Source organism: Camelus bactrianus, chromosome 6, assembly GCF_048773025.1.
Source record: "Camelus bactrianus isolate YW-2024 breed Bactrian camel chromosome 6, ASM4877302v1, whole genome shotgun sequence".
In the NCBI taxonomy this organism is placed as follows: Eukaryota; Metazoa; Chordata; class Mammalia; order Artiodactyla; family Camelidae; genus Camelus; species Camelus bactrianus.
This window is the reverse complement of record NC_133544.1, coordinates 30,074,171-30,101,031: the sequence shown is the minus strand read 5'-3', so window position 1 is coordinate 30,101,031 and position 26,861 is coordinate 30,074,171. Positions and strand designations below refer to the sequence as shown.

General features: G+C 40.3%; 2 protein-coding genes across 17 annotated transcripts in view; one reads left to right on the top strand and one right to left on the bottom strand.

Annotated features, from left to right (window-relative positions):
- ZFYVE26 (zinc finger FYVE-type containing 26) overlaps nucleotides 1–12,870 on the bottom strand; it is a 57,754-nt gene extending 44,884 nt beyond the window's left edge. For 2 of the 3 annotated variants that reach the window (XM_010962300.3, XM_045522132.2), the window contains exons 1-10: nucleotides 12,784–12,870; nucleotides 12,016–12,292; nucleotides 10,519–10,597; nucleotides 6,894–6,983; nucleotides 5,437–5,959; nucleotides 4,916–5,046; nucleotides 4,187–4,351; nucleotides 3,950–4,038; nucleotides 2,910–3,070; nucleotides 596–799 (exon numbers count right to left, since the gene is read on the bottom strand). In XM_010962300.3, coding sequence (XP_010960602.2) covers nucleotides 596–799; nucleotides 2,910–3,070; nucleotides 3,950–4,038; nucleotides 4,187–4,351; nucleotides 4,916–5,046; nucleotides 5,437–5,959; nucleotides 6,894–6,983; nucleotides 10,519–10,597; nucleotides 12,016–12,209 — 1,636 coding nt within the window. In that variant the 5' untranslated portion in view covers nucleotides 12,210–12,292; nucleotides 12,784–12,870. The remainder of the gene's footprint in view (nucleotides 1–595; nucleotides 800–2,909; nucleotides 3,071–3,949; nucleotides 4,039–4,186; nucleotides 4,352–4,915; nucleotides 5,047–5,436; nucleotides 5,960–6,893; nucleotides 6,984–10,518; nucleotides 10,598–12,015; nucleotides 12,293–12,783) is intronic. The other variant, XM_010962302.3, reaches the window with a different exon arrangement.
- A 1,032-nt stretch (nucleotides 12,871–13,902) lies between these two features.
- Nucleotides 13,903–26,861, top strand: part of RAD51B (RAD51 paralog B) — a 696,422-nt gene continuing 683,463 nt past the window's right edge. For 12 of the 14 annotated variants that reach the window (XR_012507483.1, XR_012507481.1, XR_012507482.1 and 9 more), the window contains exons 1-5: nucleotides 13,903–14,004; nucleotides 16,952–17,062; nucleotides 18,196–18,309; nucleotides 22,275–22,373; nucleotides 22,895–23,011. Coding sequence is in view for 11 of the 14 variants with exons in the window: in XM_074365347.1 (XP_074221448.1) it covers nucleotides 16,979–17,062; nucleotides 18,196–18,309; nucleotides 22,275–22,373; nucleotides 22,895–23,011 (414 nt within the window). In the remaining 3 variants the exon portion in view is untranslated. The remainder of the gene's footprint in view (nucleotides 14,005–16,951; nucleotides 17,063–18,195; nucleotides 18,310–22,274; nucleotides 22,374–22,894; nucleotides 23,012–26,861) is intronic. The other 2 variants (XM_074365339.1, XM_045522133.2) reach the window with 2 other exon arrangements.

The window sequence follows — 26,861 nt, the reverse complement described above, 5'->3', positions numbered from 1 at the left end:
CTCCCTGGCCAAAAGTGACCATGCTCAGAGGTGAAGGTCTATCCCAAAGCTGCAAGGGAGGGATAGCTGACCACTAGTCACAGAATGTAAGTTAAGGAGTTATAAGTTATTAAGAAAAATGAGAAAGAGTAAGATAAAAGGTTCTTTCACACTACAGGCTACGACCAATGACACTGACTTAGACGGCTGCATTTGGAAAAATAATCAGGAGTGTGCTCCTACTGGAAAGGTAAGTATTGCTTCTCAAAACTTATTTCAGTTTACACATCACTTATACACACATACACACAGACTATACACCTAGGTGCAGACTAGCGTGACGTGAAATACCATTTACTGTGGATTGTAGTTTTAAAAAAAGCATTTGGAAAACACTGTATGAGGTGACAAGACTCTGTTAGAACTTACGCAAATCACTTGCTTTCTCATGTCCTTTTGATTCATGGAGGCTGATAAATGGATGAAATTATTCCTGGGCCTAATAAAATCAAGGCCACCGCCCCAATCGTGGTGGAAAAGGGCTCCCACACAAAGAACCTACTGGGACAGGTGTTCCCAACTTATGCCCAGAAAGGGGTGGGTGGTGGTGCTGTACCTGGGGAGGAGCGAGAATCACCCCCTGGCTCTGAAGCCGAGGCCACATCCTCAGAGGGACCGTCTCTGCATTCCCGGCACTGAGAATGCTGGTGTGAGTTCACACAGAGGGCATAGATGGCATACTTCATGGCACAGAAGCTCCGGTAGAGTGTCAGGTTCTGACATTGGCTCAGGTGCGCAGGGACCAGGGCATCAGCTGAATCTGAATTGTAGAGAGAAAACAGCAGAACTTCAGACTCGGTTCTTTCAGGTAGGGGATGCACGTGTGGCTGAAGCAAAGAGATGTTGTGCTGCTAGTCCCCTAAGTGTACTCACTCTCCCTCCTTCCTGTCAGTGTGATTTCCTCCCTTCCAGGCCTTTTCCTCTAGTCCACAGCAACTTTCAGTCATGTGGTTTCCTGTTCTCCACCAACCTCCCTTCTATATGTCCGTTCAACCTAGGCCTCATGGCTATTTAACGAGTCTTTCCCTTCCATTTCTTAAAATACTTGTTTTCCCCTTTTTAAAAAATTAAAACTTAAAGTAATGCTTAGTTCACTTTTTAAATGTCACATTATCCAAGAGGCAGGCTTAAAATGTGTTTAGACTGAGAAATGAGAGCAAAGGCAACAAAATTGTTTTTAATTGACATTTTAAAGAAACCCCTAAAGCAGACATCATGGGAAAAAACAGACTCCTTGTACTTGCCTAATAATTTGTAATTTTTCATTAAAAAATTTTCTTTTGAACTTTAGGAGGGAGGGTACCATAATCTTTACAGAAATTCCAAGCATCTTGATCTAGCCCTAATTATTTCCATAACAAAAGTACAACCTGTTCAAAGAGAAAACATTAAATGTAATAAAGCAAAAAGAAGGAAAAAAATATCACCCATAATCCTAACAGCTAAACACAACCACTGCTACATTCTGGTTTAACCCTTTTTTAATAGTTCTGTGTATGTGTGTATGTGTTTGAGTGTCACAACATTTTACATACTATTTAATTTTCCCACTTCTTAAAAATCCTTTACAGCGTAAGCATTTGATTATGTTCCTCTATAAACTAAATCTCTCTGGCTGCATATAGTTCTACTGAATGAATCCCTTGCCTCTGTGTATTCCGCAAGGGTAGGACATTGGAGTAGCTAGGATGCTTTGCTACTATGATGTTGCAACAAGCCTCTTTAAGCATAGGCTTCCTAGAGAACACTTCTAAGAAGCTTGGCCTCACCAAGGTCAGGGTAATAAGAAGAATACGGTCAATACTGTTCTATGGCCTTGACCTCTACATGGCATTACAGCCCAGGGCCAGGACTTACCAGCACCCTGAGAGGGAGTGGCTCCTTACATTTTTGCCCCAGATGCCTCTCTTGCCTCACCCTAGTCCCAAGCCCAATTATCACTCCTCTTTTGCCTTTTCCAAGTTCAAGATCCAAGTGTGTCCTGGTGGGTCACCAGGGATAGATTTCAAATAGTTCTTTGGAAGCCTTCTGTTTTTGTATGTAGAAAGCAGAGTTCCAGTTCTTTGAGGAAATCTGCTAAACAAGTTGCTGAGCTTTCCAGAAAAAAATACAGACTGTAGTAACAGTAGTTTTACAATTAGTCTTCTTAAAAAGCAAATCAAAGCAATATCTAGGCTGAAAAACAACTACTGTCATGCGAGAATGTCGGTTTCTCTCAAAGGTAAGGTCCCTGGCCTGTATGGTAGGTTGTGACTAAACTACGGTATGATTTTTGAGAGCAAAAAGAAAGAGCTTGCTAATGGGCACTTGAATCTTAAGCAAAGATCTAAGGTTAAAACACCCCTTTGCTGCTTTTTCAGACAATTCTTTCTTCTAAAAGAAAAACTCTAAAAAAACTCTGAAAAAAAATCTTCTAAAAGACTCTTTATCTGTTCAACAGAGTTGGAAGAAGATATGGGGGTGAAGGAAGGCACAAAATGTGCTGTGAGAAAGCTTATGAAGTATGGAGAGAGTCAGCAAGAATTTGCACGAATACCGCCAATAACAATGCTGTGAACTCAGAGGGCAGTACCCAGTTCTGTTGCAGTGGAATGAGGGATGCCAGCGGTTCCTGAGATGGTTTCATGAGGATAAAGGTACCTATGGGATTGTTCTCACAGGAATCCCCATGCCTCACCAAGACAGGGGAGGATGTCCCTGCATCCCATTATCTGACTGGGCCAAACAGCACTAATTTAGAGGAGACCTGTTGGACCACCCATCTTGATAGATGCTGGCAATCACATCTAGATAAATCTGGTGCTGAAAGAAACATGTGCAAGATTGTCCTAAGAGGGAGCCTTGCCCAGGTCACCCCATGACCAACTCACCATGCTTTTTCTGGTCCTTGGCTGGCACCTTCTGTAGGAGCTCAAGAACAACTTCCTCCCTGAGGGCTGGAAGGTTTGTAAGGTGATGGAGAGAGTAGAGCACTGAGTGGCTGTCTCCACCATGTAAATGACACAAGAGATCTCTCTTTGGTATGGGGTTGCTGAAAGGGAAAGTTGGGAGGATGGAAAGGGAGGCAGTTTATAGAATTGCTTTGAGAAAGTCCAGTATCTGTTCCCTCTTATTCTTTCTCTCTGGCCTATAATACCAGGGGTTTCACTCCCCCAAGCACTAAATTTTAGTTGGTCTGTGACAGAGGATAGCATTTATTTACCCTGCAGGAAGGACATCCATCAGGCCAGCTCTACTTGTCTAGAAAGGAACCAGAAAGGGCCTCTGTGCTCAGGAAGGACTAGGAAGGGCCCACAGATTAAGGTTCCTAATTTCTGTACTCTGCCTCGCTGAGAGCTCACATGAGCTTTTCTGGCCTTCCTTTGATTCAGCGCCCCTTACTACCTTCCCCTCTGCCTTCAGGAAGTGCTGGTGAGGTGGGTGAAGACCAAAACAGAAACCCAGATATAGAAAAGATCCAACACTAAGTTATGAAGGAGACACAGGACCTCACACACAGTTCAAGAGGCAGTGATTGAACAAAACTGTGATCCAGGATGACATGTGGCTAAGAATGTGGACCACATTCACTAGCTGTGTGACTTTGGGCATGTTATTTAACACCTGTGGCCTGCAGTTGCCCCACCTTGAAAATGAGGATAACAATGGTATCTACTTCATAGGATTATTGTTATGCTTAAGTGAAATCACATACATGCATGGTGTATACTAAGTACTCAGGAAATGTGAGCTTTCATTCTTTTTATCACTGTTCTCTAGTTATGATCTAACAGTTGGAACAATAATTAGCTGCTGATCAACACTGTCAGCCCAAAATATTTATGGAGATATCTTGAAATGGCCACACGTGCAGAGCATGGGGTCAAGTGTGCCCAATGGTGAGAAGGGGGCTGGCTGCACAGGGCCATACCTGCTCTGTTGTACACACCACTCCAGGACCTCCAGGTGAGCCCACAGCCCATCACAGGCATCCCTGAGGAGCTTATCACAGCCTTGGTCCTGTGTTGATATGGGAGAAGAAAGAGAGGCTGACTCAGGCACGTGGGCTCAGAGACCATGACCGACTTCAGGACCCTGCATCCTGCCTCAGCCCAAAGCCCCACTGCACTCACTTCCGGGGCAGCTTGGGCTGCAGAGTGAGAGTTACCTGAGTTCTGTGGAGTGTCTGGAGCAGCCTCTGGGCTGATGCTAGGCTCTGGCAGTGTGTCCAGCCCAGAAGCACAAGCAGTCGACTGAGAGGCCTGAATTCTCTATCCAGCAGGCAGCCAAGACTTGGGAAGTCTTCCTCCTTCAACAGCGTGAGCGCCGTCACCTGTAAGCCAAAGGAGGCTGCTATAGGCAGCTGTGGGGACTTGCTGCTCATCAGGGTAAGAAGCTTTTCAATATAGAAGGGCGATTTCTGACAATGACAGAAGTGATGAGTTGAATAAAAAATGTTCATGAAAACCCTGGACTGAAGCTCCCTGAAGGCAGGGACTGACTTCTGTTGCAACCCCAGATCCTAGCACAGTATACTGCACACAGAATGAGGTTAATAAATATCTCCTGAATTAAACTGAAGCTCAGATGCAATCTGAGCATAATTAAACTCCTCCATCAGCTAGGCAACATATTGCTGCCACTGTCTTTTCTTTCTCACACCCTCCAGAAAGCTTCCACATATCCGACATTTTAGTGCCTACCAAAGGACCCCGGCAGTTCTAATCATGAATGATAGGTTCTCGGAGCCTTCTGGAACTGTGAGATGGACAGAAACCAGATGACTCACCACTAATCCAACTGCTTTGTGCTGGATAAATGAGTGGAAGAGAAAGGATGAAGGAAGAAGCCTGGAGAGAATCCCCGGGTGATGGGAGAATCATTAAGTGTGACGTACCAGGATCTGCTCGAGGAAGTGCTTGCTGTTGCTCAGGCAATAGAAATAGGCCAATTTCCAAGCCTGGGCTGGGTCAGGGTTGGAGAACAGGGCTAGCATTGCCCGCTCAGGATCTGGATGATCTGGTGAGACTGAAAATCAAAGCAGACAGCGTGACTGGGGCACTGGAGCTCTTCCTTCCTAAGCTAAAGCCCATTTGAAAAACCAATTGAAGTGAGAGTTCACCCTTTCAAAAAGTTAAACCAGGTTTCCTACACTTCTATCTTAAAGACTCTTTACTTCTCTCGGTAGCTTCTGAAAAGCTCTTTCCTGCTATTACTACTACTTCATTTCTTCCCCCATCACTCCATCTTAGACTACGAAATCTGTGCTTTTACAAAAGAACATCTTGCCTATTTTTGCTTAGCTCCTTCTGTTAGATTTCCTGATCACCATGGAAGGCAGCAGGCTGGAGGAACTTCAGAGGGGTCGGGCAGAGTGGAATTACCAACACATAAGGAGAGGCAGTGAGGGGAACACACCTTTTCCCGAGGCTGTGGCTCTAGGTGGCTTTTCTGTGGCCTTCTCCACATAGACATGGCCATACAGGGACACCAGGCCCCGCCCGGCCTCATGCAGCAGGCAGCCGAGCAGCCACTCCTCCTGCAGGGGACTCCCCTCTGTCCTGCAGGCCTCTAGCAGCTCCTCACACAGGACACGCAGCTCAACCCCGAGTGGCTCTGCAGGGCAATGCAGAGTCCGCAGGGCTCCATAGATGGCATCGACCACCCCTGGGGGCCCAGCGGCAGGTTCCCGCAAAGCTTGCAGTGCCTTTCGAATGAGGTCCACCAGCGCCTTTTGCAGAGGCCCACCACTGAGTCCAGTGCCATTGTCCTCCCTAAGCAGGAGCTCCAGCAAGGCGTGCGCTGGCTGGGGAGCCCGCCTCAGGAGGTCCCAGAGCAAAGAGACAGCTTCTGAGCTGAGACAAGGGGCCCAGCTCTCCCGCCTCCGATTTCCATCAAGCACAGGGTCTATGGTGTCTTGTGCTAAGATCACATACAGCTCCTAAACAGAGGATGAAGAGAACATGCCCAGAATGTTATCACTTCTATATCATGATGTTTTCCTCTTTTCAATACACACACACACACGTATTAATAGTAGGAGTAGCAAACACTTCCATAGTAGTTTTTTAAATGTGCCAAGTCCTTTACACAGAAAAATTAATCCTTACAACCTCAGGAAGAGGATGCTACTATTATCTTCATTTTGCGGGCAACCTCAAATCAGGAAGCTGAGGCAAAGAGAGACTTGCCCAAGGCCTCCATGCTCAAGCTAGTCACTTCCACCCCTACTGCCTCTGAAATGTCCACTGTCAATCTAAATTAGGGACTGCAAACTCACAGACTAGGTAACAAATGGCTATATGAGATCTCAAAGCATATACATTAAATTAAATAAAAGAACATCACACACCAGATGAAACCATGCTTTCAGGTACAGGCCATTCTTTATCCTTCTGTGAAAACTTCACCAGTACCTGCAACCCACATAACTCTTCCTCTTCATTGGGCTTTCGATGTTCTTAAAATTAGTACCAGGTGGTTTAGTATATAATTGTGTCATGTGTATATTTCCTTCCTCCCCAACTAGACTGCAGGCTCTTAAAGATAACACCTCTGTAGCCTATAATTTGGTAGGCTATTTCCCACACTTCAGCACCATTCCTGTTCGGTGCTCAGGGATCCTTCTTCATGAACTGCCTCCATGATGGTCACAGGACCATGAGTCCTTGACCTAATACAAGTGAAAGTCCCTACCTCTAAGAATTCTATAATCAGATAAGTTTTCCCTAACTCTAAATAACTCTACCTAGCCTGGTCTTGCCTGAGAACAGAGTACAGCCAACATCCTGGGGACCTGTCTCTGCTGGATCGCTGAAAGTTGAGCTTGTTGAGCGACTAGAACCCTGGTCAGACAGATCCAAGGCATCTCTCACCTTGAGGATGTCCTCTGGAATGTCACCTGGGAGGTCTTCTGATAATAAAAGAAACTCAAGCTTTCTCCGGAAAACAGTTGGGAGTAACTTCTAGAAGAATCACAAGAAGGGAGCATAGAGATTAGGCATCTGCTTTAGCTAACATTGATAAGTAAATACTTTTTTCCAGTTAGTCTTATTTCTGCTGTTTTCTCTAAGATAAAGTACTTTTTGATCATTAAATTCCTGGCTATGTTTTCAGACATTTATCTTTATAAACAATAACAGCTAAACTGAACACATACCCCCTCTTAAACACTAGCACTTAAATCCCACATTGATTAGCCTTAAACTCCAAAGCTTGCTCATTTCATGTGATTTTTGAAGTTTTTCTCTAACTTGAAGACTTTCTCTAAGAATCTCCCGTGCAGTGTCCAAGACACCCAGTAATGGGTAAGCGGGGATGGAATGGCCCACATGATCCTCTTTGGGCCTAAACCCGTTTCAGGGATTCATTATCAGTTGGAAAAATAAAAGTAAAGGGGAAGAGATCTAAAGTTTATGAAACACTTGTTCTGTGCCAGGTACTAAGAGCCATATTTTCATATGTTTTTAAAAACCTCACTTACTAAATCAAACAAACCTACAGCATCAAGATACCTTTAAAAATAATGTTCAGTAAAGATAAAATGGTTAGGAAGTATTTCCCAATCATTTCAAGCATGGAAAGGAAAAAGTGACCCTGATGTCTGTTAATGAGACATGCCGTCAGAGATAACTGATATATAAAGGAAGTGAAAGCTTCTGACTCTTCCTGTACTGGCTTGGTTCATAATAACTTCCCTTTACCTGGTCCTTAAAAGTAAAATGACAGTCTCCCTTTCTCCAGACACAAATACAAGTAAGATGAAAGTCTGAGACTAATTCTGACAAACACTGCTTTAAATTAGAAACACCAGTAAATCATGCAGCTGGTTAGTTTCCTGAAGATGCATTTTATTGACAAGCCTCCTAACTCAAGGCAAGAAGCACCTGCAGGATTGTGTATATGTGAGTAGAAGTTTAGAACGCAAGATCACATTTACTTTATTCGTGTGCCATTCATCACAGCAGAGACTAACGTGATACAGTATGTTCTTGGCCCCAAATCCTTCTTACCACACCCTTCCCTAATGCACCTATGCCATCTGAACGCTTGTATAATGCTCATGATTGGAAGGTGATGGAGAAAATTCATTCTGACAAGTTGAAGGTGAGTGCTTCTATTGAGAATGAAGGGGAAGGAACAGATAAGGCCAGACTGCAAGCTCTTAAAAAGATTTTAGGACTTTCATTAAAATCCTAAAGACTGACCAGCTAGTATTTTTTTTTTTTTTACTGGTGAAATTACGTTATGCATATACAGGGTCATAAACAACCAATATTTCTAAAACAGGTAAGAATTTGCTCAATGTTTCTGAGCACAGATCTCCTTACTATAACAGCAATGCATATTCAACACAGAAAAATCAGAATATACAAAGAGGCAAATGAAAAGAGCCCCCCACCCCATCTTTCCATTGGAGAACTACTATTACTATAGTGTTATAAGGGTATTCAGACCATTTTCTATACATGCATCTATATATGCATTGCATGCAAACCACACATTCTGTTTTCTGAACTGTTTTTTTTCCATACAGCAGAATATGAGCATCCCCTTACATCACTGAAAATTCATTTACCACTGATTTTTAATAGTGGCATGGTATTTTACAAATATATTAATCAGTCCAGTATTGTGGCCATGGCAATTATTTCTAACTTTTCCTCTATTAGAAGCAGCATGGGTAAAATGATTATAACTCAACAAAAAATGTTAAAAAAAAAAAAAAAAAGCAGCAGCAGCAGCATGGCACTGAACATCTCTGCAGCTAAATCTCTGCACACATGTTTACACCTGTAGAGATAAATCACTACAAGATAAAAAGGCAGAAGGCAGAAAATGGATGAAGAAAAGGGAAAATGGAATCACTGTTTTCAATGAATAATTAAAAAGGTGTTTTTGGCAGCAGGTGGGAGACTGGAAAAGGAGTAGCAGCAAGTCCCTCGAAGATGAAGGTCAGTCCAGGATAATTACTGGCCTTGTAGAACTACTTCAAGAATGCATGTGAAGTCTTTGTCCTCATATAAAATTTTAAAATTCTCTGAGGTCCTTGTATAAAGTGTCCACCATTCCCACAACTGTTTAAATAACTGAGGTAGTGGAGCTTCAAGGACCAAATGGTCTTCAACGCTGGGAAAAAACAACTCAGTCTGTGAAAAGGAGTCAGGGAAGTGAAATCCACCGCCTGATCTGGTTGAGTAACTGGAAAATAAGCAACCACCAATCAGCCATGAAATAACAAATACACTCTTCTGAGGCAAAAGTTCAACTGGTTTGACAAATTTCATGTTTGTACTAAAAAGATCTTTAGTCAGTACCTAACTCTAAGACTTTTTTCCTTTTCTCTGAAAATACTATCGGATATTTTGGCTGAAGATTTCTCTTGCAGATTTGAACCTATAGCCAGCTCTTAATCGCCTTGGGTTGTTTATTTTTCAGTTTTGCTTCCCTTTCTTCCCTCTCCTGCAGATCTCATTTGCTTTGCTGCACCATTACCAAAAGCCTGGATAAGAGGTATATTTAGATTAGTAACTTCTGTTACTTTTTGACAACTATGTGAATAGGGGTAAATGTTAGGCAAGACCAGAACTAAAGACAAAATTCATTCTGATGACTGAAAGGAGTGAAGAAGAAACTTAGGCTAAATTACAGACATTTACAAAATAGAATTTACGGTTCCTTACTTTTTAAAGTCCATGTAGGTTAATGTTGAGGTGGAAAAGTAGTGGACTGAGGATAGAAGTTAGAAGACGTTGGTTCCAGATCCATTTCTGCCAACTAACTTTATGGTTAACTAACTTGGGCCAGTCATCGCTCTTCTGAGTCAGAGGTTCCTCACTTAACTCTTTAAGTCTGAAGTTTAATATAAAATTGCTTCATTGAAATTTCTTTAATGGGCATCAATTTCTGATAATTGACACATACTTCTAAAACAGTTTGAATGCCAATTTTTCTTAAAAAAAAGAATCCAAACCCAATCATTTCCTTAAAAGTTTCTTTCACGATTAATTCGCTCACTTTGTTTTCATATTTGGTAACTTTTAGTTCAATTCACATGAGTTATTAAATTATTAATGAGATTTAAATCTATAAGATTTCATTGCACTGGACTACTTAAAATAAGATTTTTGAATGAACTACCAAGTTTCAGCTCAGCCCATTCTCCATTACTTGAGTATATGAGGATTAAACTTTACTCACTATCTTGTCATTTTCATTGAGTTCTGCAAAGTTCTGTTCAGGCACAAGACTCACAGTGGTATTTATCAAAATGGTATCACCTCAAATGGTATTACATGCCAATGTAGGTTAGTGAATTAATAACTGAATTTAGGTAAGGAGACAGTGACAAACATTTAAGCCATTCTCACTGCCAATACTGAGAGAGGAGTATGACAAACCTCAAAATACAGGAAGTAACAGAAGGGAAATTTCATAATTCCTTCCAAAGTCTTTTCAATCCTGGCCTCAAGAGGAAATCTGAAATATAAAACTATTTACCTTTTCCAGGGCCAACCATTTTTCCAGTACAAGAAGCCAGACCCAGGCTAATCTTGGAGGGTTGATGTCCTGTCCACATCTGAAAAATGTAAAAAGAAAAAATTTCTAAACAAAGGGTTTGTTTCTATTGACCTTTTTCTCTTTTGTAATCCAAGATTTAGATTTCACTGCTCAGTCTGTTTTAAACCTGAATAGGGAAGACATAGCCCTAATGAGAAATTTTTGAATGTATATGACAGATCAATAAACTAGAACCAGAACAGAACTAGTAGCTTTCACTTAAAAAAAAAAAAAAAAGGAAAAAAAGGTCTCAATTCTACCTCCATCTCCCTATTTAGTCTTTACTATTTTTAAACAAAATTATATCATCCAGAAAACTATAAAAGCAAAGCTATCTAAAGTATATTTTTGAAAACAGAAACTGAATCAAGTAGTCTTAAAGAAAACAAGGAACTTCATAAAAATTTATTTTTAACCCTATGCTAAAAACAGGGTAACAGGATTAATAGCCTTTCTATGAAGTTAGTAATTTAGACAGTAACTGTCTGGAACCCAAACTTAAGGGATAAAAAGAAAGGAAGAAAAGAAATCACCTAAATCTACATTTTATATGTGCAAATACAGTACTTAAATAGTATAACATAACTTTCAGAGTAAAGAAAAGTGACTTAACGGTTAACTCCTGTACCACTAATTGTTAATAGCACTGCCAGGAAGAACTTCATTCAAAATTTAGATAGAGAACATTGGTTGCCAGGGGACAAGGAGGGATCAAAGTACAAAGAGGTATTCCCAGGGAGTGAGGGAATTCTTTCGTGGTGATGAAAGTGTTCTGTATCTCGATTATAATGGTAGTTATATGAACCTAAAAATGGATAAAGTTGCATAGAACTACACTCATGAAAAATGAATGCAGATTAAAAAAATGGTGAAACTTGAATAATATCTGTAGTAACATTAACGTATCAACATCAATTTCCCGGTTTGATATTGCACTATAGCTATTTAAGATGTCACAACTAGGGGAAGCTGAGGAAAGGGTACTCTTTGTATTACTTTTGCACTTCTTATGAGTCTATGACTATTTCAAAATAAAAAGCTTTAAGTGATTTCACTTCCAGTCCTTTGTTAAAGCTACAACAATAGCTTCAATATGACAAGCAAGAAGGGAGCAGGGTTTGCTCTTTTGGAAGCAAAGAAAATGCTTTTCAATGTAGTTACAGCATTTACTTTAATGATAATAAACAAGAAATGGTGGTTTCGGGTATAATTTGCTGGCCAAGTTTAAATGCAGTTCCAGGTGATAATTCCCAGCCAAGCTGATGAAGTAATAAATAGTCATATATTATGGAGGTAAAATTTCAGAACATGTGTAATACACTCTGCCTTTGTTAATTCTTCAGAGAGTAGTTGAATGAGGCACATGGACAAGAGCTCAAATACCGAACCTTTTATTTCCCGCCCTGTTACTGCCTGGCGGGAAGAGAGATCCCTTACCTCAGCTGATTTGGGCATATGACCAGCGCCTGAAGTATATTTTCCACCTTCATTGGGATATCCCCTTCTGCCTCGTGTAGCTGAGGTACACATGCCTGTGCCAGCTCCCATTCTCCTCTCCGCAGGCACTCACAGAAAAATCCAAAAAGCTGCTTCTGGGAAGCAGTTTCCTCGTTTCCAAATGGGTGACGCATTTTCCCAGCACAGAGTGCAGGGAGATAGAAAGAGATGAATTACGCAAAACACATTGTCAGTCTTCTCATCCGTGGAGTACCTACTAGAAAGAACACACACCCGAAAGGGAAGAAAAGGAAGAAACTATATTTAGACAAACCAGCCACTACTAGCCGCACTGGGAAAGGCGGGGCTTACTTTTCTAATTATCGTGGTAAATTTGATTTGACATGTTACTATCTCTTTTTGAGAAGTTCCAACTTTCCCGAAGGGTGGATCCCATCTCTCTATGCGCGTCCAGTATTTAATTAATATTAATCGTCATAGCCTACGGCGCAGACCCAAAACTCCACTTCCGTATTTCCTCCAGAACTTTACGACCAGTCGGCTTCAAATCCCCAGGTGGTCGCCTCCTTAAGGATAAGAAGTCATCAGGAACCTCCCTAGTTTGAGCCCTTTTTTAAGGCAAAGGGTTGAAGATCAGGAGAGGAATCTGTGTCAGAACTGGAGGGCGGTGGGGATTGGGGCGCCAGGACGCTCCCCACAGGGGTCGTGGAGAACGCCCCCGCCTTCTCTGGGGCTCCTTACGCTTACCTGCTCCCGGCCCCCAAAGCAATACAGCTTCCAGCGCAGCCATGTTTGAGCCGAGTCAGGTGACAAAACCCGTCTGGGAGGCTGCGGGGGAAGGGGGGCGGGGGCGGGGCAGGGAGGAGGGGGCGGGGATGACGATTGACTGAAACTACTCTCATTGGTCAATGGCGGGAAGATGGAAATAAAGCGCCATATCTGGGACACGTGACGCCATCCTTTTAGATCAGAGGAAGCTACGAAACTCGGAAAGAGGTTTTAGCTACCTGGCTTAGGATCATCCCTCACAGTTTTGACATCTCCTCTGCTCGGTACCTTCCGTTCTGAACCAAGTGGCAGGAATAGCTGTGTACTTTGACTTTTTTCCTTCCATTCTCTTTTCTCTCTAGTTTGAAGTCAGCGTTTATTAAGCGCCAACCAGTGACAGTGCTTTGCCACGCCCAGGGGATGCCCAGAGCAAGAAGACCTGGGTCCTCCTCCATTATCATTCCTTCCATTTGTACTCATAATCCCGGAACCCTAAATCCTGAGTTCCCATTTTCTTGTGCTTAACTCAATTCATTTATTTGCTCATTTACTCGACAGCCGTTAATCGAACTATGTTCTAGGTTGGTCCTACTTTAGAAGCTGAATAAAGATGCATCTCTGCCCTCTAGGAGCTCACAGTCTAGTGAGGGGTGCAGGTCAATAATTAGGATGCAGTGAGCTGAATTATAAGATATAGGTATGAACAGGGAGATGAGAGCAAAGAATGAGCAAAAAATTTTCTCAAATATAATAATAAGAAACCAAGTCTTAAGGCAACGGTTTACCGGGTTTCCTCATCACGGTTGCTTCTGCACTGAATCTTCTATTTGGTTCTTTCAATTTCTTCAATTGTAGACGCTCATGTTTCCCCATTGTGTGTTTTTGGTTTGAGTAATTTCACTCAGCATTTCCCAAACGATTTAGCCAAGGTTTTTTCTGGCTTCATAGTCTCCTTGCTATTGTTCCTCCCTTGGATTTTGAGAATCTTTATATTGAGAAATTGGGACTCAGACTTTATTAGATTGTGAACTACAATTCCCAGGAAGCAGCGGAGCCGACCTGGGCCTGTGTCTACTTTTGATTGGACATTTCGCCGGGGTGACGACTTAACCAGCGCTTCGGTTGTTGCTTTGCGTCGCTTCCCGCGGGGAACTGTTTGAAGGGTAGGGGAAACTTTGAAAGTTGGAAGCTGCAGACCCGGTACAGGAAAGTTTCATGTGGGGGGTTGTTTGGGGAAGTGGGGTGCGCTTATTTTTCCTGCTCCCTTTTTGGGCCCGGGGTGTTGATATCGGGGGAGCGGAGAGTCATTCTTGGGTGCAGAGCACGCCCCCTTAGGTCCGTAGGGATGACTTGAGCCCCGCCGCGGATCTGAGGGCGTCTGGCCTTTTGTGGGGGATGTGCTTGGAAGCTGCACCTTGTTGGGAGAAGTCCTTTTTAGGGGATTCTGGGGTTGATGTTTTTGTCTTCTGATGTCCACCCACCTTCCCACTTGCAGGCAGTTTGAGGTCTAGGCAGGGGAACCCGCCGTTAAGGGAAGTTTAGGGTCTGCTCCTTTTCAGGTGGTGTTGAAGAAGAGGCATTTTAACAGTATGGAATATGGAGTCAGATCCCTGAATAAGAATGCGGAGCCCCACCCTGTGCTAGCTCTTGAGCTTTACTCAAGTTTTTCAACTCAGTGCCTCAGTATTAATCTGTAAAACGGAGCAAAACATCCAAAAGCTCTTAGAACAGTGGCGTAATAAGGGCTCAAGGAGTATTAGCTATTATTGTTAAATCACAGTTTTCATTGACCATCTAACATGAGGATTTTTCTTTTCTTGGTGAGGAGACGATTCAGTTTCCAGGGTTGAGTATCTTCCCTCACCCTCTCGTTAACATGCGCGTGCACACACACACATGCAAAGCAGGAATTTACTGTTTCCCAGAAGAAACAAAGGAGCAAGCCATAACGATATGTTAATAAGATTATGGAACAGATGTGTATGCAGTGTGATGAGAACATTGGTGAGGAAGAGACTAAATTATGGGAAGTCTTTGGAGGAAAGTCAGGGAGGCAGGTTGGCACCTGCGTAAACTACCAGTGTTATGGCTGGAGAGCAGGTCATGCGAGGCAGCAAATGATGTTTTGCTGAATGAATTGATAGTAATTTTTAACCTTGAATTCTGTGTGCCAGGCAACATCCACATCCTTTAACCTTCATTGCATTCCTATGAAGTAGATATTTGAGGTACACTTGTTTTTCAGATGCAGAAACCAAGACACTGGGAGGCAGGTGACTTTGCCAGAAAGGCCAGGATCTGGGCCTTGCAATCTGATACATGAATGAGAGGGAAGTGAGGGACCAGTTTATGAAGAGTCTTTAGTCCATCATAGGAAGTGTGGAATTTATCTTGTGGTCTCATGGTCCAAAGGGCAGTTTTAAAGGCTGAGAGTGACAGGATTGGAGCACATTTTTAGGAAGCTCCCTCTGACAGGATTGTGACTTGTGGGTCAGTTTGGTGCTTCTTCCTCTCTGCTTCCATAGCACTTTAGATTCTAGCGACAATTCTTACTGCATGACTGTAATTATTTCTGTGTGAATCTCTTCATCTTTTACTGTGAGTTCCCAAAGGAGAGGAAATATACTTAAATGATTCGGTACCCCAGACCTCAGCAGAATGTGTGCTTAAGAAGCATCTGCAGAAGGAACAAATGAATGGATTGGGGGTGGGGGTGTGGAGCAGGGAGTGACCGGAATCTGTATATAATAGTCTAGGCAAGTGATGGGAGCGGCTCTAATAAGGCAGAGACAGCAGAGTTGGTCGTTGTTAAAGTCCAGGTAGTTTGGGGTTTACAATTTTCCTTTCTGATTGGATTTTTCAGTTTAAGTGATGTCTTTGCACAGAGCTGCCTGATTGGTAAAGACACTAGGTAATGATATGTCAGATGTCACTTGGTAACATTTCTGTTTGGGAAACAGAAATCAATACTGGCAAATTCCCTTTGAGAGAAATGAGAGGGATGCATTTTGTGTTTGTGGGAGAGGTGTGTGTGCATGCGTGAGAGAGAGAGAGGGAGTGTTCACCTGATCAGAGAATATAGATGTTAAGTAGACATTTGGGCTATGGTACTGGAAATAAATACATTCTCAGTATACATTTTTTTTCCCCAAAATGTTACTCTTTTTCTGATAATTGTATTGTTTTATCCCTTGGAACAGTGAAGAGTTCCTGTTTCTATTGTATATTTGCCATCTGAATGAGACACACAGCTTCTCCTTTGCATGCATTATTGTGGGAATCACAGTGATTCTCTCTGCTGGCAAATATTTCGAGTGTCATTTAGCCCTTGTAGATTTCAACAAGAGTGAAGTTTAATTGCATGTAGAAATGTGAGCAGATAGTACAATAAACAAACAATTTCAATTTGTAAATAACACCTGAAATAATAAAATCTCTTTTGATTCAGAAGGTGTCTGACTAATAGAAAAATGAGAGTTTAAATATGATTATGGACTTGTAGTAGGGTGTAATGGTTAAGAGGATTGGCCTCAGAGTCAGACTTCTGGGTCCAGATTCTAGATCTTTTTCTGGTAACAATGGAATAGCTAACCTTTCCAGGCTTTACTTTTTGCATATGTAAAAATGGAATCAGTAATCAACTCTCCTTATAAGGCTATTGAGAAGCTTAAATGTGATAATTTGGGTAAAGTTTTAGAACAGTGCCTGGTATATAGTAGGTGGTCAATAAATTTATTATTGTTATAGTGCAATGAAGGTAAAGACTTTCTGAGAGTGCTGTTTGGTAATATGCCCTGAAGGTTAATTACATATCCAAATAAAGTTTATAAATGCATTGAAAATCTTAAGATGCTATACAAATGTGAAACGGTGTTATTATATCCATGTAATAAGTATTAAAGAATTATGTGAAGTGCACATTCTTATATTGTCTTCTTTCTGTGTGTGCATGTTTGACAAACAGTTGTCTCTCCTATTTAAAATATTTAGAAAGAGTCTACGGTCTTCCTTTGTTTTTGTCAGTAATATTTTAAATACTATACATCTCATTTTGTATATAGAGATGCTTGGAGAATTTTTTATTTTGTGGAGTGTTCTGGATACTCCATCTACTATTGCTTATGCTATTTTCTGATGTTTTTTCAAGGTTCTTTTTCTTACTGCATCTGAAGGTATGGGTAGCAAGAAACTGAGACGAGTGGGTTTATCACAAGAGCTGTGTGATCGTCTGAACAGACATCAGATTGTTACCTGTCAGGTAAAATTTATTTAATTTTTCTCAGTGAGAAATTTTAAGTACAAAATAATCTTAAGGATACCTTAATAACTCTTAATTTCACCTGGAATATGAAAATTTGGTTTACCAAAAAAAAAAAAAGATGAATGATGGTGCTTTTAATTTTAAATAACAAGCCACTTAGGTTGTATTTCCAAATGTGATTTCATTTATCCAGATTAAAGACTGTTGCATTTTGGGTGGGGGGAGGGTGGGGAGAATGCTCAAGGCAGAAGGTGAAGTGCACCTGTGCCACTTATTTGAGATTCTAGAGAGGTTTTTATTTGAGATTCTAGAGAAGTTTTGTCCCCTTAAAATAAATTTTGTAGATACACGAGAACTATAACTCAAAGAAGGAGACAATGTTCAATATGACAATTTCTCTTGAAAGCAAGAATAATTAATAGGATTATTTTTCTATCAATGGATTTAAGAGAAATGTATAAAGCAGGTGTTGCATTTTTAAGCACAAGAGTGAAATAAAATCCCTCTTAAGAGGTTAAATAAGATTTAAGGTTTTATGTTAGGATTCAATCCTTACTTAGACCTTCAGAGCATACTGCAGTTTTGTTTTTAAAAATTGCTTTGTGTGCTGATGGTATCTTTGCTTCCTCTGTTATACATTTAATAATCCTTATGTTCACACTTTGAAATACTCTTAAAAGTATGAAATTTAACATTTCATTCATAGCCAGTTTTATTCTCTCTCAGTTGTTTCATACTTCCTCTGAATGGTCTCATAGCTTTGGAAGAAACTTGTTTCAAAAGAAACTCATTTCAGCCTGATCCATTCTGGGCATCTGCTTGTGTCCAAACTCTTTTAGGCACAAGTACAATGCACATATACACCTGGGTTGGATTCTGCTAGGTGATGTTGCTTGGTGTGTCCTTTGGTATATGCTAACTAAGTTAGGTAATTAGAAGATGAGATTATCTCATCATATCTTTTAGTTGAGGCACATTTGGGGGAAAATACTATAAGAAACATACAATCTTTGATCTGCAATAAATTATGCTATTATTTACATATGGACAATGTTGACTGAAAGTTTCCTTTTAATTCCAGGATCTTTGTTGCACATATATGTTTAAAATATTCTCTTTATATCTTTTAGGACTTTCTATGTCTTTCTCCAATGGAGCTTATGAAGATGACTGGCCTTAGTTATCAAGGTGTCCAGGAACTTTTGTGTGTGGTGAGCAGGGCCTGTGCCCCACGGATGCAAACGGTATACATATTTTTGAAGTTATGGTTTGATTATAATTTTTATTTTGAAATGATTCCTTATCTCATTTAAAATATTTTGGGGGATTAGGCAAAAGCAAAGATAGAGATGAGCACCTTCAAAATATCAACTCTACATGGTCCTGCTGTATAGCACAGGGAACTATATTCAATACCTTGTGATGCCTATGGTGGAAAAGAATATGAAAAGGAATATATGTATATGTATAAATGAATCACTGTGCTGTACCCCAGAAATGAACACAACATTGTTAATCAACTGTACTTCAATAAAAAGAAATTTGACTCTTCATACCATGGAGTTCGTCCTCTAATGAGAATACATTTAAGAAATTTATGTAGTTGATAAGCTGATGAGAGACAGTCTGAACTACAGGAATAGGGAGGCAACAGGACGTTTTTTTTCTCTGTAGCTGGTAGTAATACTTCAAAAGGTCATCTTTCTCTTTTGTTTGTTTTGTCTCAGTAGGATTTGTGGATCTCATGGTTAAAGAATAATGTAGTCAATTTTAGAATGCCCCTGTCTCTGCAACACTCACTTTTAGTGTCATCGCTTACTCTACATCATAAAGCACACATATTGGACTTGTATTTGCTTATTGAGTGCATGAATAATACTTGAAAACTCATCCTCCCTCTTGAGAAAAGTTAAAGTCTTCTGTAACAAGCCCTCTTCAACTTGTACTATTATTTCATACTTTCCGTCTCACGACTTTAGCTTTTCAAAATGTAGGTTTAGTGCGTGGCAGAAAAATCTTGTTTTCCCAGAGTTGCCTAAAAGTCTATTTGGTGCCTTGCAAATTCATTTATTTAATGTGGATTGCAAATTACTTCCTTTACTACCTTATATTGAAATTGGTAACCACTGAGCATTAAAGTAGGGTCCAAATCTATGAAGTAGAAAGTAAGGAATATTAGTGTCATTTGAAACTCTGAAAACAATGAACAGATTAAGTATTTTCTTTTGTTCATATTTAGCTTGTGATCTAAGGAAAATACCTTAAAGGCAGAAGAGTCAGAAGTAGAATTGGAGTTAGAGACTGGCAGTAGTCTCAGGTTTGTCATTGATCTGGCAGCTTTGAACAGCTCACTTTGTTTTGTGGGAGAAGTTAGAGACTGAAAATAGTATGCAGTGATTCTGTGATGAGATTCAAGTTAACCCGTCTCTATTTTGAAGGTTGTAAGGCACCAAGAGAACCTTTTAATTTGATATCTGTCATTCTATTTGGTCAATGTCTATGGCATATTCCTAGCTAGATAATTAAGTAGGAGATCATGGGCAGGCAATTCAACTCTCATCTCCAATTCCATCACTATTTTCCGCTGTGATATCAAAGCCATTCCAAATGCCAATTCAAGGGGCCATCTTTCTCCTTTGTTGTACTCTTGTAGCATCCTTTAGGTTTGCGTCCTACCTTAAATACTGGCTTAACTTAGTTTATTCCTTCACAAAGATTTTTTTGTTAATTTACTTATTCAATTATTTGTTCCTTAACCAATATTTGAGTGCCAGCCATGTATCTGTCAGATATCTGGGGATATTGTAGTGAAGATGATTGATAAATTTCCTGCCCTCAAGTAGCTTATAGTCTAGTGGGAAAAGTCAGACATTAAACAAATAATTGTATAAATGATAAATTGATTGTAGTAACGAAAAGTCCTATGAAAGAAAAGTACAAAGAGCTTAGAAACTGAGTAACAGGGGACATTACTTAGTTTTGGGGTCACGAAGGACTCCCTCAAGGAAGTGATACTTCAGCTAAAACCTGAAGGATGAACAGGAGAGAGGCAGGCAAAGGAGTTGGGGAGGAGTTCCCCAAAGCAGGGTGGAGTCTGTAAGCAGTAGGGCTGGGAAGTGCAAAGGCCCTGGGAAGGGCAGGAGAATGGGGCTTATGTGGTAAGAAAGTCAAGCCAGTGTGAATGAACACAGCAGCAAGGAAGAGAGCGGCAAGAGATGAAGTCAGAGAAGCAAGAAGCGGTCAGATCACTGGGGCCTGCAGACCACATTAAGGGTTTTGGACTTTATTCTGAGAACAATAAAAGGACGTAATCTCGTGTGTGTTTTTTTAAAACTCAGTCTTTGAACATAGACAAGTGATTGAAAAGGAGCAGGGAGATATATATGAAGAATAGCTAAGTGTCTGTGGCTGTATTCCAGACAGAAAGTGACGGTGACATAGACTACTAGTGTGGTATTGATGCAGATGGTATGATGTCAGTTATTATGAGAGTCTCTTAGGAGGTAGAATGAGTGGAACATGGTGATTATTTGCCTGTGGGTGGTGATGAGGTACAGGAAAGCGTCAGACATGATTCCTTGAGTTTGCTTTGAGAAGCTGGGTGGTACCATTTGCAGTGATAAGGACTGTCAGAAGAGAGCAGATCAGATTTGAGGGAGGCAGATCATGGATTCAGTTTACTGCTTGTTGAATTTTAGGTGCTTGTGAAATACTGAGTGGAGATGTGAAGTAGGCAGTTAAATATATGGACCTAGAGCTTGAAGGAGAGTTCTGCACTAGAAGTGTGCACTGGGGAGTCACGGGTGTAAATATGATAGTCAAAGACATGAAAATGGATGAGAGATTGCCTAGGAAGTATGTAGAGTAAGAATGTAAGTGTGCGCAAGACCAAGTCCCGAGTGCAGCTGACATTTAATGATCAGGTTAGACAGTGATGAGTCTTGAGAAGCAGCCACCAAAGTAGAAGGAAAACTGGTGGCATGGCGTGTCAGTATCAGTGTTCCTATGTCTCGTCTATGTATACACTATTATTTCTGAAACCTTGTTACATTCATTTTATTATGTTTTTGAGTCACCAAATCTATTATTCTAGTAATTACACATACAGACTTACAGTTGCAAAGGAAGTACTTTAATGTTAACAAATTGGGCTGCCTGTACCCCCCCCCCACCTATGTTGCCTAATAGATTGTAGACAATTTTTAGGTATTTCTAAATCAGATGCAAAGCACACACCTTTTACCGTAGCCTTTCTAGTTATTTTACGTGCCTGGATGTAGCCTTTAATAAAATCTGTGGTAATCCATGGTTTACCTGATTTTAGAATTCAGTAGGTAAGATTAGATAAGAGTGGGTACACTTATGGCTCATAAATATTAATGTGCTGGTTTTCCTACATCCTCACAGAGGCAGAAGAGCCTTGGATTTGAGACCTAGATTTATTGAATTGTAAACTTTAAGTTTATTTATTTTTATATATTAACAGAGGTACTGGGGATTGAACCCAGGACCTCGTGCATGCTAAGCACACGCTCTACCACTAAGTTATATACCCACTTAAAATTTACAATTTAAGTGGGTAGAAACTGTGTCTGTTTGGTTTACTATTCCCTTCCTGGAGCTTATCATAGTGTATGGCATGCAGGAAGCACGGAATTAATATTTATTGAATGGGAATGAATGAGTGAATGAATGAATGATTACAGTTCTGTGGCTTGACCTCCGTTTATTTGGGCAACTTAATAAAACAGTAACGATTTTTAATATTAGAGAGTGCCGAGAGGCAAGTGTTCTTACACACTGCTGGTAGGTATGCAGGCGCGCTAGCCACAACTGCAAAGACCCTTTTTCCAAATAAGGTAATGCTGACAGGTTCCTAGGATTTGATGTGGATATCCTCTGGGGGGACATTTCTTAGTCTACCCCACCTACCTTCAAGCTATTCTTCACAAACTAACCTCGGTTTGAAATGGTGCCTTGATCCTATCACTCCTTGTTGCTCTCTTTATAAACTCCACACTTCAACAAGACTTTTCCTGATTTGGCCCCTACTTGTATCTCCAGCCTCATCGCTTGCTACACCATGACCACACTCCACCTTTCACCCATTCTAAGTAAACCCTTTGTGTTTTTGTAGTTTTCGTTAGTTTCCATTTCCTTTCTTTCTTGCTTCTTGACCTTTCTTCATACTTTCTTGTCTCTTTGGCAGGAACATGCACATTTCTTTTGCCCAACAGCCATTTCAGGTTTTAGCTTAGATATCCAGATCTTGCATGAAGCCTTCCTTGGATCACAAAATCCAGATCAGGTATACTGTGTCTATGTCTCCACTTTCTCTATTACGATATCTCTTATTTAATTGTATTGTAATTGCCCAGTTTCCAGTCCTAATTTCATAGTTCCTAGTTGACTGTAAATACTGGGAGGGCAGGGCCTCTGTCTATTACATCATATCCCCCAAATCTAGCACAGTCCTTGGCACACAGTAAATATTTGTTGAACAATGTTTCCTCTAAATAATAGAGGGAAAAAGGTGGATTGGGGTTCCAGCTGCTAAAATTTAACTTTGCAGTTGGTTTATGTTTATGAATAAATATGGAAGTTGAAAATAACTTAATCTCGTTGCAATGTAGTTTCATCAGTTGTAACAAATATCCCACCCTGATTGGGGAATGTTGACAATGGGGGAAGGTGGTGCACATTCAGGGGCAGGAGGTATATGGGAAATCTGTACATTTTGTTCAGTTTTGCTGTAAACATAAAACTGCTCAAAAAATAATAAAGCCTATTAAGGAAAAAAAAAAAGAACTTAATCTTTTTCTTATTCAGGCTTATGAGATGAAGACACAGAGGTCTGCTGCTCCCTCGCCGGCATTCTTATCTACAACCCTTTCTGCTTTGGATGCAGCCCTGCATGGTGGTGTGGCTTGTGGCTCCCTCACGGAGGTAAAGGAGAAAATTTCCAGACTTCTTCCATTGACCTATAACCTTCAGAGCCATGGGAAGAGTTTAATTTAAAAACATAAAGTATTTCATGAATATTCATCTAGATTAAATTACAAGTACCTCAAGGGTGTGATTCTCCACTCAGTCCCTAGTATAATGTTTTTTTTTTTTTGAGTGAATGAACACATAAGAATGGAACTTCCTTCTGCCTCCAAAGGACCTCATCGCACCCCTAGGCTATATTCTGAGGCCTAGATTTTTACCTGCTCTCCTAGCATCCCAGGCCAGGCCGTCTGCCACAGTGAGGCACACACCAGTACTAGAACAGTACATCAAAAGGAAGATGTTCCAAAAATTCCTTACTGACTCACTGAAGTCTACCTGGGTTACTGTTTCTTTGAGTTGGAAGCTGTTGAATATTATGAAATAATATAAAACAACTTGGGGGAATTAGAAAAGGATCACTGTTAGTGTATTAGGAAGGAAAAATTTGAATTTTATTAACATGTTGGGCAAATTATAGTATTAAACTGAATTGAGATATTTTTACTTTCTGTAATAGATGAAATTTGGTTCTAGGAAGTAATAGGTTGTTGTATTAGTCACATATTGCTGCATAACAAATTACTCAAAACTAAGTGGCTTAAACAACAATGGATATTGGTTCCTGTTTTTTGGGGAGTGGCTCAGCTCAGAGATATTGATGAGGGATGTAAGGGGGCAGGTTGGTGCTGGTTGTTGCAGGAGGTCACAGTTCCTCCCCAGAGGCCGTCCACAGCTGCTTGAGGCTCCTCATGGCACAATGACGTCCCCAGGGTGAGGGATCCAAAAAGCACAATGGGAATGGTGAGTCCTTTGATGATTTAGCTTTGAAAGTTACACACTGTTATTTCTGCTACTTCCTCTTCATTAGAAGTGAGTCATTAAGTTCAACTCAAAGGGAAATTAGACTTTGCCTTTTGAAAGAAGTGTCAAGAATTTGGGGATATTTCAAAGCCACACCAGTTCTTTTCCTTAAAAACTGCATTGGTGTACTTACTGTCCTGATATATTAACTCGATAGACTATGTTTACCAATATACTCCTGAGAGAATTCTTGCCTGAGAGTTCTAGGGAGTGCGGATACTTTAAACAAATGTTTAACAAGAGTAGACACTTACTTTCTGATAGGCATAAATTTAACTGTAGATATTTTTCCTTGAAAATAGGGAACCTGTTTTAGGGACTATCTATATTTTATTTCTTGTCTTCCAAGAAAGATTTAAAAATGTGTGTGTGCTATGCCTAGTAGATGCCTACTAGATACTAGGTAAATGAATGAATGAATACATTAATCTTAAAAAGAAATTAGAACCTGCTGTTGCAGAGCACTGCCACCAGGTGGTGACAGAATTCTATCTTATGTAATCTTTTTGCAATCCAGTTGGATCTTTGCTGTAATAAGTTTATTTAAAAAAAAAAAAAGGTTAAATCAGTAGTGATCCACAGTTATAAACTTAATATATTTAAATAGCAAAAAATTGAACTTCAGGAAGATTAACCAACAGCAACTCTTTTTTATTTTTTATGTTTTAGAATAGTTTTTAATGCTTTTTCACCTAGCTTTTATCAATCCTTTCTGAATCCAAGAGGTAGTTACAGGCCATTAGATGTTTTGTTGTGATCTACTTGGCTGACTTGTAATATAAGTACCCTGATTGCTTATTAGTGGCAAGTTCTCTACTCTCTGTTTTAGCTGCAGGTAGCTCTGCAGCCTTTTTGGGATTTTTCAGCTGGGTACCAGGAATAATTCTGTTTACCTTTTATTAAAAAACAAGAATTTAATATATATTTTATGTATATAAAATTAAATGTATCTTGCATGTATAAGTTACGAACACTGTGTGTCTGTGACCCATGTAAGGACCAGGACAACAGATCATGGGCACAGATACCTCTTGCTCCATACCTTCTTGCCTTGGTATTATTTGACTTCTTAATTTCCACCCATCTTTGTGATCTTAGTTTTTATTTTTGTGATTATTAATGAGCCTGAATCTCTTTCCATAAATCATTTGGCTATTTAAAAATAATTTTATTAAGGTATGACTTAAGTGCTATAAAATTCAACCATGGTAACTTATAATTCAACTATATTAGTAAATTAGGACTAGGCCCGGAGATGACTTGAGGGAGTAAGAATAAATCTGGAAACTTTCTGCTGTCACTTTTATAGCTGCTCTTTCCTGACTCTAACTGTAAAACACCCTAATTTATTTATCATCAGTTTTGATTTATGTGAACTGCATTGAATCTGTGTGTGTTCAGTTACAGCACCAAGATTAAAAGTAGAATTAGAGAAGTGCTACTCATGCCAGAAGCAGAAGCAGCAGAGGAGAAATCAAAGAGAAACCAACTCTGCTGAATCATTCATGGAAGTGAGCTCCAGGGCTTTGTCTCATTCCCAGAGAGCGTCAGGTTCCTTACTTATGGAATATATAAGCAGACAGTTCTACATCTGTTATAACTGAGTATTGGTAGTAAAGATTTGTTTGAAGTTTAAACTTTAAATGTTTATGTTAGGCGGAGATCAGACCGTGTAATGGTAGTCTTCTCATATGAGATAATATAGATCAGGTCAGTGTATCTCAATCCTTTTTTTCATTATTACCCCCTAAAGAGCTTTGTAGACTTCCCCCCCTAATAACCACTCCTGCCACCGTGACATTTTTAATACCACAGATATAGTATCTTTCTGTTTATATCCTGTAGATGTATCTGTGCTTTATATGGGAAAAGAGTAAAATCGCTCTTCCTCGATCAAAACCAAGTTTTACCCTTGGGGTCAGTGTCACCCCTGCTGAGGATACATGGTAAAGATGCTGATGTGATTAGGTAAAATTAAAGCTGTATTTAAAGGGATCATTAAAAAAGGTATTTTCTTATTGTAATCCAGAGGTTACAAGACTAGAGAACTGGTCCAAACTCATGTCAACGAAAAGAGATGTAACATCTGCATATCTTGGTTGAAGAGTGCCTCTGGAAGGGTAAACCTGTGAAGCACTGCCAACTCTTTACAGTGTTTAAGAGTAATGATTATCCCCAGATCCATGCTGTAAATAATAAGAAACAGTGTAGTACATGTCTACATTATTTGTGTTTCCTGAGCCACTTCTATGCTTTGTTCATGATTTAAGGAGACCAGGTGTTCTCCTTGAGTGGGGCAGTTTTGCTTTGGAAGTGACTATCCTACTGTCCCAAAAAGGTAGAGGCAGGATGCCAGAATCCTATTTTGGCTTCCTCATTTTTCCTCAGAACAGTTAAATATTTCAGTTCTGCTTCTTTCTAGTTGGCAGGATGGATTGTGGTCTAAAGATCACAGGAGATACTAAGTCAGGGCTTGTAAACTCAAATGTCCACAAAGGTCTTGGCATTATAGAAATGCATAACCAGTGACGTGTAAGACATAAATGCTTTATCAGTCAGTTCTGGCTGCTTACTCTGCTTACAACAGCAGCAAACATTAATTTTTCTTGCTCACGGGTCTGCAGGTCAGCCAGGGTGGCTCTCATCCCCTTCAAGCTGCAGTCAGTTCAGGTCTGCTCCATGTGTAGCAACACCAGTAGGAAAACTAGGGAGAGATTTCTAATTGGGGTTCCTTGAACGTAGTCCATTGACATGATTTGTTTATCCTGCCCAGTGTTTTGAAAGGCAAGATAACCAGACCTCTGTCCTAACATACGAGTTTAGCATATGCAGCGGTTTGAATCATTGTTCCTAATTCGCCTTCTAACTTACTTCCTGATTTAGAAATGAACATCTTTCTCCATAAAGATTTCATAGAGTTTTTTATACGCCATATGTTCTATGA